Here is a 16,020-nt window from a genome sequence, read left to right as displayed (position 1 = left end):
GACTAACCAGACTGCCTAGACCCTTCTTCCCTGACTTAGTTCCTTTTTCTTTGCTCCATGCTCACTATCCTTTGAACAGCCCTATCACCTTAACAACATACTCAAACAAGAAATCAAGACGCTTTCCTAGATTCCTCCCTCTCTCAATCTCTCCACATTCAAAACTATCACCTAGAGCCACGGATTTTACCTTCCATCTCCCTCCTCGCCTATCCATCCATACGGTCATCTCATCTAAACCTCTGCTACAGTCTCTTATTTTCACAGCCCTTCTTAATTACAGACATAATGACATTACAGAAAACCTAGACTAACACTGTACAATAGAAATGTAACATAAGCCATGTATGTAATTTTACATTTTAGAGTAGCCACATCTTTAAAAGTAAAAAGAAACAGGTGAAATTAATTTTAACAATATAGTTTATTTAACCCAGTATAAATAAGATATTATTTCACTATGCAATCAATATTTTTAAAATTATTAATGATAGTTTACATTTTTTCATACTAAGTCTAAGAAATCCAGTGTGTATTTTACACTTACAGTACATCTCAATATGAACATTTATTTATTTATTTATTTTTATAAATTTATTTATTTTTTATTTATTTATCTTTGGCTGCATTGGGTCTTCGTTGATGGGAGCGGGCTTTCTCTAGTTGCGGCGAGCAGGGCTACTCTTCTTTGCGGTGCACGGGCTTCTCACTGCGGTGGCTTCTCTTGTTGCGAAGCACGGGCTCTAGGTGCATGGGCTTCAGTAGTTGTGGCTCATGGGCTCTAGAGCGCAGGCTCAGTAGTTGTGGCGCACGGGCTGTTGCTCCACGGCACGTGGGATCTTCCCAGATCAGGGATCAAACCCGTGTCCCCTGCATTGGCAGGCGGATTCTTAACCACTACACCACCAGGGAAGTCCTCAACATGAACATTTACAGTGCTCAATGGTCACACGTACCTAGCGACTACTGTATTTGACAGTGGCAGGTCTAGACTATAGATATAGAAATTGTTTAATAACCTAAATCATACTACCACTAAGAGTTATTATTTTTGAATATTTGCTTCCAATCATTTCCTATATGCATGTTTTTTTATATAGTTGTAGTCAGAAAGCAGAAATAATTTTGTATGCTTCTTTGGGTACATAACATTATGTCATATTTGGTCATGTTCTTATATAATTCTTCATAAAGATCATTACTGCTACAGAATATACTGTTGAGTAGATGTGCCACGATTTATTTAGCTCCTCCCCTGTTATCAAACACTTGCCTGACTTGGGTTCTAAGTCTGGGTCCCTTTCCTACACTTCTGCTCCATGACGCTGAATAAAAAACATAGTTCTGTTTTCTTTTTAGGAGTAATCTCTTCTCTTTTCCTACTAAAGAAAAGTGGACTCTTTTCAAAGGCCTTCTTGTATTCCTATCTAGAAGACAACAAGCTAAGGAAGAAGGAAGAAGACCAACACTGACATGGCACTCACTATGTACCAGACACTAGACCAAGGGTTTTCACATGCACTGCTTGCTACCAATCCTTACCTGGGTAGAGTTATTAGCCTTGTTTCATAGAAGCTTGGAAAAGCCAAATAACTGTGCAAAGGGACATGAACTTTTGGGGGTATGGAAGTCTTCTATATCTTAACTGTGGTGGTGGTTAAACAGGCATATATATTTGAAAGTATCTAGCCAAATAAGGACTGTTTAAATCCCAACCTACTTCAGTGTACACACTCATCTTCACATGCATACACACACCTACACAACCCTAAGCTCACATATCTTACAGTGGCAAATAATTTCTGACGCCTCCATTTATTCTGACTTTGGTCAAATATCATTAATAACTTTGAATACTAACCACATTTAGAACTAAAGCCAAGTAAGTCTTATCAAGTTAGAAGGGCTCTTCTAAATTCTAAGCCTAAATTTATAGCAGAACTCTGCTGCAGAAGCTGACAGCTATTGAGCTAGTTTAATTGGTTTTCAACTCAGTGAACTGAAACAGCTTTTGGGTACCAATTTTGTGTGTGTATATATGTACTCTAACTACCTAGTATGAAATGACAGCAAGTCATTAGCACTCTTAAGAGCAATGAAATCAACCTTTGACTAATCTGACTTTGACCAAATGAAATTAGCATTTAGAAATATATAAATATATAAAATACAAATGTTTATACAAGATCTTTGCTAATCAAATTATTAAAAAACAATTAAAATCCTTGGGATTCTAATGCAAATGGTTATCCAACCTGCTCTAATTATATGATAAAAGAATTCTCCCAAATTAAAAAATTCAAATTCCTATATGAGTTAACAATTCTTTTATTAGAGGCAAATATAATTATACTGCAGAGTACATAATTTCCCCATTGCTAAGCGGTTGCATAAAACCATTTATTTTTCTACTTATGGCCTCAAACACTGCTGGATCCATTAAACTTCATTCTTAGCAACACACTCATGAACAAAATGGATTCAAACCAACCTTGATGAGAAGAAGTTGACACCTAAGATAGGTAGCAGAGAAGTCAGCTACTCCTGCCAATTCAGACTGAAGTTCTCCAAGTCTTTGCAGATCCCTGTAGTAAATAAAAACCCAAGCCAAACATAGAATAAGGATAATAACACCAATTAAAGATCATGTCAAAAGCTTTTTACCATTTTATACCTAGTAAATTGGTAAAAAATTTTTAAATGACAGCACTCAATGCTGAAGTGGTTATAATGAAGCTGGTTCACTTACACTTTGATAGCAGTTTGAGCTGCTATAATTCTTCTGGAAAACAAAACTGTACTACATTATAAAAGTCACACATACAGTCAAAAGTTTTGATCAGTAGCTTTATGCTAAGAAGTAATTCTAAGGGAAACATTCAACAGAAATGAAATGCTTTATGCCCCACAATATTCATTGTTATGTGGACTATTATAGTAAAACTCAGTAACTACTTAAATATTCAATGGTAGAGGAATTATTAAATAAATTACTGTATATACAGTCAATGGAATATTCTACAACCATTAAAATATAATATGGTAATAAGGTATATGATCTCAACTATGTAAAAACCATATATATATATACACACATATATGAGATATGAGAAAAACACAGCAACCTGTTTTCTAGATAGAGGTATCAGGGTATTTTTTAGTGCCTTCTCCTAACTATGCTTTATTTTCCAAGTGTTTTATACAATGGGTATGTTTTATATCATCAGAAAAAAAAATTTTACGGTATCATAGTGGGCTCCATTGGCTGCCTACCTAGTTAGTAATTTTCCACTTTTTCCTTACTAAGTGAACCCTGATTTTGTTCAAGAGAAGGTGCCCCAAACCTAGTTCCAGGTAGAGTCCGACTGGACTAAGCTAATTAGTACACATCATCTCCCTGGTTAGGTCACCTAAGTTGGCCTTATGAGTCCTAAAGGAAGGACTTATATTCAATGCTTGAAGCAGGTCTGATGGTGGTCTATGAATCACTCATACTCTCTTTTCTTTCTCTCTCTCTGTCTCTATCTCTCACTAGACTGAACAAGAATATTTTATAGTCCTGATTACCACTGGCAGTCATACTGTAACTCTAAAAGAAAAAACGCCTTGGGATAAAGCAAATGTTGAGGACAAGAAAAATCCAAAGAGACAGAGAGAAACTGGGTCCTTAATGATATAAATGAACTACTTAACCATACCATACTAAGAAATGCCTCTGATTTCTATTCATATGAAGAAATAAATAGCCATTATAAGTTAATTTGAGATAAGGTTTTCTGATACTCACAATTAAAAGCATGCTAACTGGATATAGGTATAGACAAAGTGATTGCAACCATATAAAATACATCTGCCTGTGGACAAGAAAACAGAAAGTGGTACACACACATAAAATAGTTGTGTTCAGGGCTGGGACTACTGATTTGAAACATTTAATTTTTTTAATAGGTTATACATACCTAGCTATAGAATTACACCAATAAGGAATAGAATTCAAAAGATACTAAAGGATAGACAATTAAATTAGTCCACTTTCCTATACCTGTGTGCTGCTACCCAGTAATCTTTTCCAGAGGCAACTACCATACCAGTTTCTTTTAAATTCTTCTGGAAATATGCTATACATCTACAAAAAGTAATGTTTTTCTTTTCTTTCTTCTTTTTTGGGGAGGAGAGAGAGGGAGAATGAGAGAGAGCGAGCAAGCAAGCTAACAATCTCAGAAAAAATTCGTAGAAAGCTGCTTGGTTTTTTAATGTCAGTACCAAAATTTCACATAGAAATGATAACTGTGGGAAACCTAAAGATCTGGCTCATGAGGGAAGTTAACTGTTTCAGGGCTGGGATACTATATCAGGTTTCATAGCAGCCTGCGCAAAATTGTCCATTGGACTAAGCCCCTCCCTCTTATTTCAGGCAACTTTCTGATAGCTAATGCTGCCTCCTGAGAACCTTGATACAAGAAAGGAGATGCCCTGGAAAGGGGCAAAAATGAATTATTTCCAAAGTGACTGAAGAAATTAGGGTCTGTGGCTTATATACCGTCTCTTTTGAGTTTTGGTGATTTGAGCTAATCCTGGAGAGCCTGCTCATGTGTGGGTATCAAGCACAATAAAAGGCAAGACCCTGTACTAGCTAACCATACCTGTAAAATCCTATTTTGGCGGCCAGCTGGTCTCTCCCTTTCGCATCTCTGATGTCTCTCTTGCAAAAGATGGCCCTGAATCATTCTACGTCTGAACCATTTCATCTCCAGAAAGATTCTGCCTTCTGCTACATTATAGAGAACACTGACCAGCTGACTCTACATTAGCTGACTGCCCCCAAGCGTTAAGTCATTCTACCACCCTTGCCCTGTAGCATTTGTTCTGAATTGCACAAAACAAGATGCAACCCAACTAGCCATGGGAAATCTGAACTATTATACAAACAAAAATAGAAACTTGCCAGCCCTGCTCAAAACGCTCTGTGTCCCAGTGTTTCCTCTCTGTATTTCTTTTTTTTGCTGACCACTGCACTTTAATAAGATGGAATCACTGATAATTACACAGAAGCTACCTGCCTAAGCCAAAATCCTTGAGGTTCACATGAACCTAGTTATACAAATTAAGAAACAAATGGCATGTTCAAAACCATAAGGAAATATCCCGAAGCTCAGGTGATGAAGGCTGGGGTGAATGAATCGGCACACTTATTTCATGCTGTTAAAGAGTTTGTGGGCCACGAGGTGGTCCCTTGCATGCAAGAAGTCAAAGAGCTCCTCTGTGCATCCTCCTCTGTCAGTGACCTGGAGGATACATGCTCATCACAGAGCTCTAGCCGCTCCCGAGCCTTTACACATTTCTCCAGCTGCTCGCATTGCTCTCTCACTGTTGTTAGGGGATCCATTCATTCCTCCTCCTCCTCTTCCTTCTCCTTGGGAACTCCGGACCCAGTCAGCATCCTTTGCTCGTCCTCCAGCCCCATGTCCGGCTGCTGTTGTGGACACAACATGAGCAGCAACAGCGGCACCTATTCTCTGTATTTCTTTATGCCCACAATCCTCAGGAAGCCTCAGTTTAGACATCCATCAGGAGACTATGGACTCTTTAATGAAAAAGGTACAAAAAAGCATCTCCTATGTCCACTGTACTAGGTGTGCTAGGTGTTTCCTTATTTGAGCTCACTTAATCCTTATAATGTGAACTGCAATTATAGGCATACTTTGGAAAATTGTGGGTTCAGTTCCAGACCACCACAAATAAAGCAAATATCACAATAAAGCTAGCTAGGCACGCAAGTTTTTTGGTTTCCCAGTACATATAAAAGTCATGTTTACATTACACTAGAGGTTATACTGTTCTCCACAATGGCTGTACCAATTTACGTTCCCACAAACTGTAGGAGGGTTCCTTTTCTCTATACACTCTCCATCATTTAGTATTTGTAGACTTTTTGATGATGGTCAGTCTGACCAGTGTGAGGTGATAGTATCTCACTGTAGTTTTGATTTGCAGTCTCTAATAATCAGTAATGTTGAGTACCTTTTCATGTGCCTGTTAGCCATCCGTACGTCAAACTATGTTGAATAAAAGTGGTGAGAGTGGGCATCCTTCTCTTTTTCCTGATCTTAGAGGGAATGCTTTCAGCTTTTCACCACTGAGTATGATGTTGGCTGTAGGTTTGTCATCTATGGCCTTTATGATATTGAGGTATGTTCCTTCTATGCCTGCTTTCTGTAGTGTTTTTATCAGAAGGGGATGTTCCATTCTACCAAAAGCTCTCTGTTATCTACTGAGATGATCATATGGTTTTTATTCAATTTGTTAATATGGTGTATCACATTGATTGATTTGCAGATATTGAAAAATCCTTGCATCCCTGGAATCAATCCCACTTGATCATGGAGGATGATCCTTTTAATGTGTTGTTAGATTTAGTTTGCTAGTATTTTGTTGAGGGTTTTTGCATCTATATTCATCAGTGATATTGGCCTGTAATTTTATTTTTTCGTGATACCTTTTCTAGTTTGGGTATCAGGGTGACAGTGGCCTCACAGAATGAGTTTGGGAGTGTTCCTTCCTCTGCAATGTTTTGGAATAGTTTCAGAAGGACAGGTGCTAACTCTTCTCCAAATGTTTGATGGAATTCACCTGTGAAGCCATCTGGCCCTGGACTTTTGTTTGTTGGGAATATTCAAATTACTGATTCAACTTCAGTACTGGTAATTGGTCCGTTCATATTTTCTATTTCTTCCTGGTTCAGTCTTGGGAGATTGTACCTTTCTAAGAATTTGTCCATTTCTTCTAGGTTGTCTATTTTGTTGGTGTACAGTGGTTCGTAGTAGTCTCTCATGATCTTTTGTATTTCTGTGGTGTTGGTTGTTAACTTCTCCTTTTCATTTCTGATTTTATTGGTTTGGGCCCTCTCCCATTTTTTCCTGATAAGTCTGGCTAAAGGTTTATCAATTTTGTTTATTTTTTTTTTTAAAGAATCAGCTTTTAGTTTCATCAATCTTTTCTATTGTTCTTTTAGTCTCTTTTTCATTTATTTCTGCTTTGATCTTTATGATTTCTTTCCTTCTACTAACTCTGGGTTTTGTTTGTTCTTCTTTCTATAGTTGCTTTAGGTGTAAAGTTAGGTTGTTCGAGATTTTTCTTGATTCCTGAGGTAAGCTTGTATCGCTATAAACTTCCCTCTAAGAACAGCTTTTGCTGCATCCCATAGGTTTTTTTTTTTAATAAATTTATTTATTTATTTATTTATTTTTGGCTGTGCTGGGTCTTCGTTTCTGTGTGTGGGCTTCCCCTAGTTGCAGCGAGCGGGGGCCACTCCTCATCGCGGTGCGCGGGCCTCTCACCATCGCGGCCTCTCCCGTTGCGGAGCACAGGCTCCACACGCGCAGGCTCAGTAGTTGTGGCTCACGGGCCCCGCCACTCCGTGGCATGTGGGATCTTCCCAGATCAGGGCTCGAACCCGTGTCCCCTGCATTGGCAGGTGGATTCTCAACCACTGCACCACCAGGCAAGCCCCATCCCATAGGTTTTGGATTTTCATTCTTTTGTTTTCATTTTTCTCCGGGTATTTTTCTGATTTCCTCTTTGATATGAAACAAGTCTTTGGATTTTAAATCTCACTATACCAGATCCTTCATGTCATACAGACTGTTTATGCAGAAACAGAGCAGTGTGACAAGATGGAAGGGCTAGAAAAACCTATGTTCTAGTCCAGGGCTTTGCTGTTCCTTGTCATTGACAGTCTTTTCCTTTCTTCACTTGACTAATTTCTATTCATTCTTCTGGTCATTGCTTAAACCATGAAAGGAAGGGTTAGGGGCCCCCTTCCGTCTTCTAGAAAACCCTGTACTTAATGTATTGTGTGGAAATCACAATACTGCATTGCCTGTTTACCTAGCTATTTCCCCAACCAGGCTGTAAGATCCCTTGCAGCAGAGACTATGCCTTGTTTACTATTGTGTCCCTTCTGCCTAGCACAATGCTTGGCACTAAAAAACCACATAACAAATTAATGAACTCCAGCTCCCTCACTCATTGTAAAAATTGTATAATTCTCATGGAATTGTTTTCAAATTCAATGAAATAATGTACATAAAACAGAAGAGTGGGCACTTAATAGACAGCAGCTCTTGCTATGATCAAGGATAGTGGAGCCTTACAAAAGATTAAATCCATGCAACTGAAGGTGAGGTATGACCAGAAGAAAATGCCATCTATAAAAATATTAAAAGTCTTCATTTCTGGTTAAGCCATCATAACCAGAATTTTCAACAAATATTTACTAAGCTCCTAAATAAGGCACCCAAAATACAGTGGTGAAGACAAAGTAGTTATGTCAAGTTCTAAAAACAAACCAAAAAAATCATCCCCCAGGGTCCTCACTGAACTACAGCAGTGAGATGAAATCTTATTTGGGTGACATGGCTGCTTAGATTACAACAAAGGACAATGTGTTTGACGGTGAAGTTTGTTTGATACTAGTACTAACAAGTAAACGGCCAGAGTCCTAATCAGAGAAACTTCTGTATGAAATTCTGACTAATATTTCACTTTTCAGCAACTACAGAAAAATGTAAATTCTGAAGAACCCCAGGGATCATCTGACGTATCGCCACTGATAAAAGAATCCCCTTCACTGCTGCATGTCAGACAGCAACAATTTTAGAGTCAAACAAAGCTAGATTTAAATCCCATTTGTGCTACTTCCTAGCAAATTGCTTCATTTCCCCAAATTTCTATTTCTTCATTGTAAAATGGTTAACAACATCTAACTGCAATAATATTTGTAAAACACAGTAGGTCATCAGTAACTGCTGCACCATCTGCTTTGCTTTTCGGATCTTTCACCATCCTGGCCATCTTTCTCAGAATGCACTTAACTAGAAACATAGTGCCCAGGACTGACCACAGCACTAGAACCGCGGTCTGACCAGCCCAAAGCCCAACAGGACTATCACCTCATAAAATCCAGATCATCAGAGTGACTCAAACCTGGGTGTTTACTGAGTACCTACTAATAGCCAGCACTGCAGCTGATGACCAAATTGGCTTGCTTTTGTGCATTTTGTACCTTCTCAGTGCCAACTGGATAGAAAACTGTCAAGGACAAAACTTAAATGTTTATTTAGGTGTGGCTGAGTGGGGAAGTAGAGCTTATTTTCCTGGGCTCAGAGCCAAAAACTTCAGTAGCAGCTTCTAAATTTAATCACCTTGGTGATGGAGCAGATGAGAAAGAAAATGTGATCCAGGCATCACTTCAGGGTCAGCAAACTTTTTCTGTAAAGGGTCACATAGTAAACATTTTAGGCTTTGTAGTCCATATAGTCTCTGTGGTAACTACTCAATCTACCACTGCAGCAATGAAAGCAGCCATAGACAGTACCTAAACGAATGAGTGTGGCTGTGTTTCAATCAAACCCTATTTACAAAAGCAGACAGATATTGTCTTTGCTAAAGGCAAATGGGGGGCTTCCCTGGTGGCGCAGTAGTCAAGAATCCTCCTGCCAATGCAGGGGACACGGGTTCGAGCCCTGGTCCGGGAAGATCCCACATGCCGCGGAGCAACTAAGTCCGTGCGCCACAACTACTGAAGCCCACGTGCCTAGGGTCTGTGCTCCACAACAAGAGAAGCCACTGCAATGAGAAGCCCGCACACCACAACAAAGAGTTGCCCCCACTCCCCGCAACTAGAGAAAGCCCGCATGCAGCAATGAAGACCCAACACGCCAAAAATAAATAAATAAATAAATAAATAAATAAATTTATTTTAAAAATTAAAAAAAATAAAGGCAAATGGGTTTCATTTCTTTTCAAATCATTCAGGACATACTAATAGGGCCTGGCAGAGTCTGCTGATTGTTCTCGATATCCTTCCCTTCTTCCTTAGTAACAGAGTCACCAAGTGTTAACTAAGCACTGGTCACCCAGAACAAAGACTACCTTTCCTAGCTCCTTACAGCTAGATATAGCCATGTGACTTAAGTTCTAGTCAATGGGACACAAGTAAAATTAGAACATGCAACTTTGGGGAACTGTCTTTAAAAGGGAGTGGTTGTAGAAAAGATGCCCTTCTGCTCTTTCCTTTTTCCTAGAGGCTGGATTACAAAGGGGATAGTTAAAGTTTGGATCTTCAGGCAAAGGCCACTTGATGCAGAAGATGGAGAAATAAGAAAGAATGAGTCTAGGTGATCAGCCATCTCAGCTCTGTCCGCCTATGAGAAAGAATTAACCTTTTATCCTGTTTAAGCCACTGTTAGTTGCATTTTCTGTTACCCTAACTAATATAAGGCAAGAAAAATTGAAAACAGCTTCTTTGTAACTCTTTCTAGTTTTGTACTAATCATCAATCTTGTCATGAACACAAAGCTTTTCTTTGTAATATGCTTAAACTACAATCTAATCCAAATAAAAACATCATAAAATCATGTCAACACAGTCAGAAAAACTAGCCTATAACCAACATTAGAAATCAAAAGGATCAAGCCAAGCATAACAACATTAACTTTGTCAAAGGAAAGGGATGCTCAATCACCTCACCTGATAGTGAACTCTAGCAGCTCCTGAGTGCCTTGAGGGTCCAGGTGTTGAAGACTGTAAACCCTTTCAAGGCTCTGCTGCAGGAACTGATGGGAAGGATCCTCATGAGGCATGATATTGGGAGAAAGAGCTGATGACACTAGTTTTCTACCTGGTAACTAAGCAAACACAGTGGGGTTACAGCACCATCAAATTCTGTGGCTTAAGAAAAACAAAAACAAAAACTTCTGTGGCTCAGTTTTTAGTAACACGAAGAAACCAGGAAAAAAATGTGACCCAAACAAAGAAATGGAAAAAAAAAGCCAGATAATTCTGTAAACAACCTTTTTCTCCTTCCTCAGCTTAAGTGGGAGAAAGGGAAAGAGAGAGAGAAAACGAACGTGGTCTACCGAATATAGCCACAGCTGCAAGGAGAAAAAGAAAAGAGAATGGTATAACATTATTTTCTATTGTTAACTGAAATAAATGGGCTAACCACAGAAACAGGACTAAAAATTAATCTGTAATCACATTTATTTTTAACCTTTATTTGATCATTCACTTCATAGAAGAGTGATGATTTATTCCCAAATAAGTTTATATAGCATGTTGTAAAAATGTTTTTTATGATGATAATTATAATCCTTGTTCTTACTGTTCAAAGTGGCTACCTTTCAAGAAAGGGATGAGGAAGGGAGAGCAAAAAGGATTTTACTTTTAACTTTGTATCTTCTATATAGTTTAAATTTTCTAACCATGTACATATATTATTCTAAATAAAGTCATTTAGAGTTACTTAAGCAGGGATGAGTAAATACAAATAAAGAGCTTAGAAAAGTGCCTGCACACAGCATTCAGTAAGTGTTTGCCATTATTATCGTTATGGTTCATTAAAATTTTTTTCTTCCTATATCTCTCAGTTTAAAAATAATAAAGAGTTTATTATTAAAAAATAAACTTGGGAGTTCCCTGGTGGCGCAGTGGATGACATTCTGCACTCCCAATGCAGGGGCCCTGGGTTCAATCCCTGGTCAGGGAACTAGATCCCACACGCATGCCGCAACTAAAGAGCCTGCCTGCTGCAACTAAGACCCGCAATCAAAAAAAAAAAACTTGTTGAGAATCATAGCTTTATGTAATTATTAAGATATAACACAATCTTATCCTTGATTTAAAATATGTTGTTCCAGATTTCTTCTTCTTGCCTAATATAACATAATCAATAACCCAGGGACATTTTTTTTTAACATCTTTATTGGAGTATAATTGCTTTACAATGGTATGCTAGTTTCTGCTTTATAACAAAGTGAATCAGCTATACATATACATATATCCCCAAATCTCCTCCCTCTTGCGTCTCCCTCCCACCCTCCCTATCCCACCCCTCTAGGTGGTCACAAAGCACCGAACTGATCTCCCTGTGCTATGTGGCTGCTTCCCACTAGCTATTCATTTTACATTTGGTAGTGTATATATGTCCATGACACTGTCTCACTTCGTCCCAGCTTACCCTTCCCCCTCCCCGTGTCCTCAAGTCCATTCTCTACGTCTGCGTCTTTATTCCTGTCCTGCCCCTAGACCCAGGGACATTTAAAAAATGAATCTTCTTAAAAGATTCAGAGCAGGGACTTCCCTGGGGGCACAGTGGTTAAGAATCCGCCTGCCAATGCAGGGGACACGGGTTCAAGCCCTGGTCCAGGAGGATCCCACATGCCACAGAGGAACTAAGCCCATGCGCCATGACTACTGAGCCTGCACTCTAGAGCCTCTGAGCCACGACTACTGAGCCTGTGCTCTAGAGCCTGCGAGCCACAACTACTGAGCCCGTGTGCCACAACTACTGAAGCCCGCACGCCTAGAGCCTGTGCTCTGCAACAAAAGAAGCCACCGCAATAAGAAGCCCGTGCACCACAACGAAGAGTAGCCCCTGCTCTCTGCAACTAGAAAAGCCCACGCACAGCAACAAAGACCCAAAGCAGCCAAAAATAAATAAATTTATTAAAAAACAAAAAAAGATTCAGAGAAAAGTACAAAACAATAGAAGAAAGCCCAAGAGAGAAAGAGAATTAATGAATGTATTTTCAGAGAATATACAGTCTGCTTTCTGCTACTTAACAACCACACGGGACTAAAAATCAAAAAACCAAAAACAAGGACGAAAGATGTTTTCAACATACCCTCAAGGCAGGAACAAGATGAGAAAGACTGTCTCGGAGGTAGGCATAGTGTCTGAAGGTATGATCTGAGAACAATGCAGGCATTGTTGGACAGGTTTTAGCAGCATTGAAAATGAGAACCAAAACTGCAATGTCTGATAAATAAGTGGGTTAAGTAAACTCGGAGGTATAAATGGTTGAGCTTGGCCAGAATTTGGTGCCTCTACTTCTAACCCCCCAAATTCCTGTTAAATGACTACAATTTTCTAACAAAGAAATGCAAATTCAAAGAGATACATTACCTCACTCCAAATTACCCCAATTACCCCTCCAATTACCAAAGAAAGGCTTTTTAAAATAATGCCTGCTGCCGAGAATACTAAGAACTTCTGGTACAATGCCTACTAAAGTATATACTGGCACAATCCCTTTGAATAATAATTTGGTACTAGATATGAGTCTTATGAATGTTGAGTAATTCCACATCTCAAAATCAAATAGCAGAGAATCATTTACAATAGCAAATAATCAGTAACAACCTAAATGTCCAAAAACAGGAGAATGATTAAATAACTTGTGTTTCATCTACTTGATGGAGTATTACACAATCGTTAAAAATTATCTTTATAAAAGATTTTTAATATTGTATCATAAGCATTTTGTCATAAGTGAAAAAAGCAGACTCTAAAATGTATAGACAATATGACAGCAGCTATCTATCATCAAATGTTTGTTGATGAAATAAAATGTTAAAAAATAAAATGACAGCAAAATCCCAAACGCAAGCTTTTAAAAAGGGAGGAGGAAACACACCAAAATATTAAGTCAATTACATTGGCTAGTAAGACTCTGGGTGTTACATATGAAATTTCCTCTTTCTACTTTTAAAAGTTTTCTTTCTATGTATATTAATTTTGCAACAGAGGGAAAATCAGAAATTAAAAATACAAGATAAACATACCTTCCAATCTTCTGTATGTATCTCTATGGCAGAGCGTGATATTTGCCTACCCAGTATCCATTGTTCCCTTTTTCCTTACTAATAGAATATTGATTTTATTCCAAATATCCTCTAACTTCCTGCCTAGAACCTGGACCCGATGACTGGAGCTCTAGCAATAATTTTGGACGACCGAAAATGGCAGAACAGAAAAAATGGAAGGAGCCTAGATCACCAAGAATAATGTGGAACTACTATACCAGACTGCTCACCTCCAGACTTCTTTTACATTGAGGAAAAAAAAACCCCTCTAATTAACATTTAAGATACATTTGGGGTAATCTCTGTTATTCACAGCCAAACATATTTCTTAAATAACACAATTCTCCAACTACCCAGAAAAATATCTTTACATTAGGCTTCCAAAAATGTTTAGTATTTTTTTTTAACATGAAAGGGGCTTCAGATTTCAGGGCACTTTAATATGTCCCGTGTGATTTGTAATAACACCTAGCCCACAAGTCTCTCTCTGATGAGCTGAATTTCAAATAGTCATAGTATTGCACCTTTAGAGGTAAGGTCAGGGATGTGCCTTTTTTAGACGTAAACACAGAGTCAGGCATTGGTTAGCACATCAATTACACAGATCTTTTAAAAAATTCTCCGAATGCCCTGTGAAAATTAAAAAAAAGAATTAAGAGAGAATACAATGGTCATCACAAAAGCCAGTTATTTGGCTGATCCCTGTATCTCAATAAATACCCCCCTAAACCTCACCAAGGATGTGCTATTGAGTGAAAAGAACCACGGGAGAGTATGGATGTACTGATGTAAATGTATTCCCATTACTGGAAAACAACCCGACGGCATGGCATGCTGCCCAAAGCTATCACAACCCCCCTGAACTTGTATCAGAGCTAGAGTAATCATGCAGCCTAGCTCAGCCCATCCCCTCCTTCAGGCTGCAGATCAAATTAAGCATGGAATAAGACATAGGGAAAAGTCCACAGGCTTTAAAACCAAAGATGTCTGTCTGGCTTTGAATCCCAGATTTGCTGCCTAGAGAGTTACTTAGCCTCTCTGAGCCTCAGTTCCTCATCTGTAAGCAGGGAATAATACCTCCTTCCAGGGTTGTTTGCAGATCAGTGATAAAAATGTATGAAGCATTTAAACAGTATGTGGAATATAGTAGATGCTCAATAAATGGTTAAAAAAATTAGTATTAGTATTAAATGGCAAAGTTGAATTACTGTGAATATAAGAATAAAAGCTGAAGAAAATAACCATTAGGCTCCCTCAGGATATACTTTTAACTAAAATAAATGAGAAAGAAAAATAACAACAAAACAAAACAAAACCATCAGACCATCCAAGCTACACTGCAGAAAAAGATGCCAAAATTCCCTGCTAAATCAGCAGAGGATACAAGCTGGATCATCCATGTCTGGTTCAGCTGTGTCAAAAAACGGGTGGGTGCTCAGGAGCTCAGGCACCAAGGGAAGCACCAGGGTTGGATGCCGACTTCCCAGAAACTTCAAGCATCTGAAAGAAGCAAAATGAGAAACAAGCAAACCTGTTTTTAAAAAAGTACTGGGAATTGGAATCAGAAAACCTGACTCAGAATTACAAATTCTCAACCATCTACTTTTGTTAACTCTATGACTTCAGATAAGTCATTCAATTATTCCAGCACTCAAGTTAATTCATCTAAAAACTTGGTTATTATGAAGATAGAAGAGCTGATATGACAGATATTACTACAGGTAATTTAACTAACAACCATTTCCCCCAGCTTCCTTGCCAAGAGAACCCTGATTTTACTCAGGTATCAGGTAAGTAGCAAAGTGCTCAGTGAAGGTAGGCCTAGCCCAAGGGCTCAACCACAACTGGTCTATACTCATCATGGCAATCCCAAGCCCATTTTACAGAGACTGCTTTGCAGGTAGTCAAGTAACCCAGTTCTGGTCAATGGAACAAGAGAGGAAGTCTGCTGGGGAGTGTCTCAGGAATGTTTTCCTAATCAAATGAAGTGCATACACATGAACGTATCTATGAAACGGAAACAGACTCACAAATACAGAGAACAGATTTGTGGTTGCCAAGGGGGAGGGGGGTGGGGGAGGAAAGTATTGGGAGTTTGGGATTAGCAAATGCAAACTATTATATATAGGATGGATAAACAAGGTCCTACTGTATAGCACAGGGAACTATACTCAATATCCTGTGATAAACCATAATGGGAAAGAAAATGAAAAATAATATACATATATGTATAACTGAATCACTTTGCTGTACAGCAGAAATTAACACAACATTGTAAATCAACTATACTTCAATAAAATTTTTTAAAAAAAAGAAGTGCATGGAGGGAATGTCCTTTTCTTTCTGTCTTAAGATATTGTCTTATGAGGTAGC

The 16,020-nt window shown here is 38.5% G+C and overlaps 1 protein-coding gene and 1 pseudogene across 2 annotated transcripts in view; both read right to left on the bottom strand.

Moving 5' to 3' along the window:
* INTS4 (integrator complex subunit 4) overlaps positions 1-16,020 on the bottom strand; it is a 135,847-nt gene that overhangs the window by 22,322 nt on the left and 97,505 nt on the right. The window contains exons 14-17 of the mRNA XM_082476777.1: positions 15,032-15,147; positions 12,687-12,820; positions 10,531-10,688; positions 2,492-2,585 (exon numbers count right to left, since the gene is read on the bottom strand). Coding sequence (XP_082332903.1) covers positions 2,492-2,585; positions 10,531-10,688; positions 12,687-12,820; positions 15,032-15,147 — 502 coding nt within the window. The remainder of the gene's footprint in view (positions 1-2,491; positions 2,586-10,530; positions 10,689-12,686; positions 12,821-15,031; positions 15,148-16,020) is intronic.
* Positions 4,991-7,451, bottom strand: LOC309636814 (cytochrome b-c1 complex subunit 6, mitochondrial-like; annotated as a pseudogene). The gene has a single exon. The product of its transcript is annotated as a cytochrome b-c1 complex subunit 6, mitochondrial-like (transcript).

Source organism: Balaenoptera physalus, assembly GCF_965194825.1.
Source record: "Balaenoptera physalus genome assembly, chromosome: 10".
Classification (NCBI taxonomy): domain Eukaryota; kingdom Metazoa; phylum Chordata; class Mammalia; order Artiodactyla; family Balaenopteridae; genus Balaenoptera; species Balaenoptera physalus.
The sequence above is the reverse complement of the archived record's forward strand: the minus strand, read 5'-3'. Positions and strand labels throughout refer to the sequence as shown.